The 5,475-nt window shown below is 40.5% G+C and overlaps 1 protein-coding gene across 1 annotated transcript in view; it reads left to right on the top strand.

The window, feature by feature from the left end:
• Positions 1-5,370, top strand: part of LOC106882399 (mucin-17-like) — a 49,822-nt gene extending 44,452 nt beyond the window's left edge. Inside the window, exons 3-5 of the mRNA XM_052976521.1 lie at positions 6-746; positions 3,449-3,513; positions 5,202-5,370. Of these exons, the coding sequence (XP_052832481.1) occupies positions 6-746; positions 3,449-3,513; positions 5,202-5,370 (975 nt within the window). The remainder of the gene's footprint in view (positions 1-5; positions 747-3,448; positions 3,514-5,201) is intronic.
• Positions 5,371-5,475: the final 105 nt, after the last annotated feature.

The raw sequence follows: 5,475 nt of genomic DNA, 5'->3' as shown, positions 1-5,475 counted from the left end.
TAACAACCGAACCTTCAGCAACCGAACCTCTAACGACCTTGCCTACAACCGAACCTCCGACGACCCCGCCCACAACCGAACCTCCGACGACCTCGCCCACCACCGAACTTCCAATAATCTTTCCTGCAACCGAACTTCCAACAACCTCGCCCACGGCTGGATCTACAAACACTCCCTCTACGACCGAACCTACAACATCGTGGTCCCAGCTTCCCACATCATCTACGACAGATAATGAAACAGTGAGCGAGACAAGTTCTGAAGATTTGACAACCGCCACAAGCAGCACTGTACCTACTTTGTCAACCAAGTCAAAACCCAAGAACTTAAATGAAACAGAAACAGAAAGCACATCGATAGCTCCCTCATCCACACTGGGTTCCACTGCACGTAGTACAATAGACACTAGTGAAGCAAGTACTTCTGCAGCGACAACAACAACAATACCAACAACAGCAGCAACTACATCAACAACAGCAGCAACTACAACAGCTATTATTGTTGAAACGGTTGCTACTACAACTACTACTTCTACTACAACTACAGATAAGGATACTACTACTACTACAAATAACAGTTTCTCTACAGAAATTCCATGGAAAAGCACTCCTGAAGCAGAAATACAAGGAAGACCACTGAGGATTAGTGGAAGATTTACTATAATAAAAGGTGCCGTTTGGTCGAAAGAACTTGCAGAAACAAACTCTACAAAATATTTCGAGTTGCAGAAAGAACTAGATAAATTGGTTGGTAATCTTTGTTTATCCGCCTAAGCTTTCTCTGTCTCCCTACCAGTCTGCCATTGCTGTTTCTTTGTCTTGGTCTGTATCTCCATCTACCTAACTGTCTCTTTGCCTGTCTGTCTGTCTTGTCTCTGTCCGCCAACCAGACAACAGATCAATTTCTCTTGCCATTAATTTCGTCTCTATCAGTTTCTAATCTACCAGTCTTTTATTATTTTTTTTTCCATTTTTTTTTTTCAATTTTTTGCCTGCCATTCAGTCTGTTTCTCTCTCTATTTCTCTATCTGCCTCCATGTTTGTCATATTGCTTGTTTGTCTCATTAATATTATATCCCTCAAGACGGCGAGCGCGCAGAATCTTTAGTACGTCGGGCAAAATGTTTAGCGGCATTTCGTCCGTCTTTATGCCAAGATCAACCCTATCTTTTATTCTTTCGGGGTCGAAAAAATAAGTACCAGTTGAGCACCGGCATTTTGTCCGTCTTTACGTTCTTAGTTCAAATACCGCCGAGGTCATCTTTGCCTTTCATCCTTTCAGAGTCGATGAAATAAGTACTAGTTGAGCACTAGGTTCGGTGTCATTGACTTACCAGCTGCCCCCAAATGTTTGGCCTTATGCCAAAATTTGAAACCAAAATTATGCCATCACATTGAATGAATTATTAAAATAATCTTAGTCCACCGAGATCATCCATTTTCACGTTATTACAGATTCTCAACATTCTGAACTTTAAACTTTTGCCGCTGTCACCGCTGTCACCGCTGTCACCATTATTGCTGTCATTAAGTTGCAGCGGTGAGGTCCTGGGCTGGCAGAGTCGTTTGCACCCTGAACAAAATGCTTCATTCCGGCTTTACGCTCTGAGTTCAAATGTCGCTGAGGTCGACTTTGCCTTCCATCGTTTCGGAGTCGATAAAATAAGTACCGATTGAGTACGGTGATCGATGTATTTGATTAGCTCCTCCCCTAAAAAATTTAGGCCTTTTGTCTATCGTTGAAAGAATTAAATAGCAACAGTCTCAGTTTTACTTGTGTAAAAGGAAAGTAGTTAATGAACAAATGACCTTCGGGTCTAGTCAACCTGTTTTCATTGTGGAGTATATTAACTCAAATATAAAGAACCAAAACTTACTTATTTTCCAAAATGGCAGGATGTTTATCTTGAGAAATTTGATTGGTACGTTAAGCAGTTCGGAAATTGACATAGTATTCCATCCCTTCGTTCGTTCATGTTAACTCATTTTAAAGACGATCTTGAAAGAGAGTTGGCTGCCATATTGAACCAGTCAAGTGCAGTCTGATGACACCAAAACACATCCGAAGTTGTCACCATAAACCTATTGATCATTAGCAAAGATCAGTCTCACACTCCAATTTAGTTTTATTCAATTTAACCCTTCATCACTTAGATTATTCTGCCAAATGTAATGCTTGCTTATTCAAATGTAACACTTATTTATTCACATTGTTTGGAATTACTCATGCATTATCACGTAGCTTCGAGATTTCGATAATGAGGTTCTCAATTTTTTTGAAAGACACTGCAGGGTGAACGCGAAAGGCCGGATTTTGCTGGCGTGTTAACGATTCGGCCAGCTCGCGGCCTTTGATAGGCATAATATTGGTTTCAAATTTTGGTACAGGGCCACTAATATCGGGACAGGGGTTAAGCCGACTACCTCGACCCCAGTGCTCAACTAGTACTTATTAAACAGAAAACAGGTAGAACATTTGGGCTATATATAACCGGTTTAAGCGCTAAAGGGTTAAATTTAAGGCTTCTTTTCCTTACCCTCTTACCGAGAATAGTCATTAACCCTTTTGATACCTACCCGCCTCAGACCGCCGCTGGTCCTATGATACAAACTTCCCGTTATAAAGTGACTTAAATTTAAAGCCTTTCTTCAAAATTTCATATTACTTTTTTGTCACAAACTCCAGCTTAATAATGACAAAAATATTTCACTAACTTCTTCACTTTTAAAATTAATTGAAACAAAATTAGTGTATTTCAAAAGAAATATGTTAACAAAAGGGTTAAGGCTCGTAACTTTTCTTCTTATGACATGTAATTTCATTTCATTTCATTAAAACTTCTATTTTCTTTTTTCTTTCGCTCGCTACTCTAAATATGCCAACCGGCGCTCAGCTATACATTAACAACTGTTCACAGAGTAAAATGTCTGTATATAAACAAAGCATGAGAATGTCTTCTCAAAAGCAAGCGATGGGGAATATTAGTAGCAGGGGGTCGAACTGCAAATGTATAAGAATCCAATCTATGAGGGGGTGGGGTGGTTTGGCAGAATACACTTCTGTTGAGAGAAACTAACGAATCCATTAATTCCACAAATTCATGGTTATGCACGCAATCACACTAAACTACAACATTGATGGAAATGTTACAATGCATTAATTAACCAGGTGCTTCGTAATGATTTGAATACCCCTACAGCATATTATTGAAAGGCAACTTACTTTAAATTACTTTTTCGGTCTTTAAGCTTTCTTGCGCTTTGCTTAATCTTTCCCAGCTGAAGACTTCCCGTGGAATTTTACAAAAAAATATAATTGTCAACAGGTGGGTTTATAGCTGAATAGTCGCCAAAATTTTGGTCACGGGACGGGCGGTGGTGGATTCCCTAATATTCTGTTTTAAAGTACAACCTTTTAAGTATTTCTTGTTTGTATGTTGAATTTCTAGCTTTCGGATCTTTGGAAGAAGAACCCCTTCGCAGTGTTTGTACGTATAGGAGGTATGAGATTCAGGTAAAGAAACATACGTGTTTTTTTTAAAATAAAATGTGATTCTGCACGAGTTTGTTAATGTGTGTGTGTGTGTGTGTGTGTGTGTGTGTGTGTGTGTTATGAAACTCATAACTCATTGTATTATTGGACATCATTAACAGCTCTTCTCCACAAATATTGTATATTGAGAAAATCAGTTTGGTTGAACTCACCTTTCTTCCAATTGTATCCATAAATTCATAGCTCTAAAAGTTTGCTCTAACGTAGAAGCCAAGTGAACGATCGCTGGCCACCAGAGGAGGAGGCTGTCCTCTCAACCAAATACCTTGCTGTATGTGCCGCTGGATGACGGATACTGGTGATGATGTTATTCCACTCTTTCCGATCCATGGCACTGGCCTTAGCATGCTTTAAGTCGAGGCGCTGCTACTTCAGGTCTTCCTGAATTTGTTTCGCCCATGTCTTCTTTCGTGCGCTCTGCTGGATTCTCTAGTGTGCGGGTCGCTTCCACCACAAACGTTGGTGTGGTAGTCTTCCAGTGCTCATCTTGCAGACGTGACCAAACCATTGTAGTTTGCTCTGCAGGACTTGGTCTTCAATGGTCAGCTGCTGCTGGCATAGTTCTCGGATGTTGTTTCTTGAGATTCGCTCGCGAAGCGAGACACCAAGGACCTGACGAAGGCATCTAATAATACTTAAATGATCAAAGCTATTGACTTCAATATCTCTGACTGGAAGTTTGGGATTTACCGTTTGAGAGTTGCATGCCTTCTGGCGACCGTCAACTCACGACTGTTCAAGAGAAATATTAGCTGCGTTGATCGCCACGATATCGGAATACCTGCGAAGATCATGAACGCAACATTTTTTTCAAGAATAAACATATATAAAATTGCTTTCGAGTTCACTTCCACTGCGAGTGCTTGATTTTCTTTAATGGCTTATAAAAATTGATTGAAACTATACATGTGTGTATGTTGGGTTCAGTCCCACTGCGCAGTATCTTAGGTGAGAACCAGGACGATCGAAGTTTTGCGAGGGAATTTGTTAGACATAAACTATGTGGAAATACGTCGTGTGTGTGTGTGTGTGTGTATGCATGTATTTATGTATATGCATTATATATGTATGTGGTGAAGGCGCACGGCTCAGTGGTTAGAGCGTCGGGCTCACAATCATGAGTAGTGAGTTTGGATCTCAGACGGGGCCGTGTGTTGTGTTCTTGAGCGAAACATTTTATTTCACGTTGCTCCAGTCCACTCAGCCTCTAGAAATGAGTTGCGACGTCACTGGTGCCAAGCTGTATCGGCCTTTGCTTTTCCCTTGGATAACATCGGTGGCATGGAGAGGGGAGGTTGGTATGCATGGGCAACTGCTGGTCTTCCATACACCAACTTGCCCAGACTTGTGCCTCAGAGGGTAGCTTTCTAGATGCAATCCCATAGTCTTTCATGACCGAAAGGGGTCTTTACCATATATGTATGTATGCATGCATGCATGCATGTATGTATGTACCAGGCTTTACCAAGAAGGTATTGAGGTCGATTTGTTTAAATTAACACTCCAAGGCAGTGTCCTAGCATAGTTACATACACGCACGCACACACACACACGCGCACACACATGCGCATGCGTGTGTTCCTGTCTATGTATATACATATAGTCCTTCCAATCGCAAGACATTACAGTGTTCTCATTGTCTATTCCAGCCAAGGAAGCGTGGTGGTCTACTATGAAGCTTCTTTCGTGCTTACAAAGGGAAGCGAGATAAATTCCACGATGATCAACCAGTTCTTTTACAGTCAGTTGGAGCCGAACAATTTTTACTTGGGTCTTTTTGAAATAAATAAAACTTCCATCTTTCATTCAAGTAAGTGAAGCATATATTCTCTGTGTATTTTCTACTTCATTTATTTCTCCTGTACTACTATATGTTTGGATAAGTAACGATATATATATATATGTATATATATATATATATAT

Source organism: Octopus bimaculoides, chromosome 24 (genome assembly GCF_001194135.2).
Source record: "Octopus bimaculoides isolate UCB-OBI-ISO-001 chromosome 24, ASM119413v2, whole genome shotgun sequence".
In the NCBI taxonomy this organism is placed as follows: Eukaryota; Metazoa; Mollusca; class Cephalopoda; order Octopoda; family Octopodidae; genus Octopus; species Octopus bimaculoides.
Note: the sequence above shows the minus strand (reverse complement) of the source record. Positions and strands in the feature narration are given on the sequence as shown.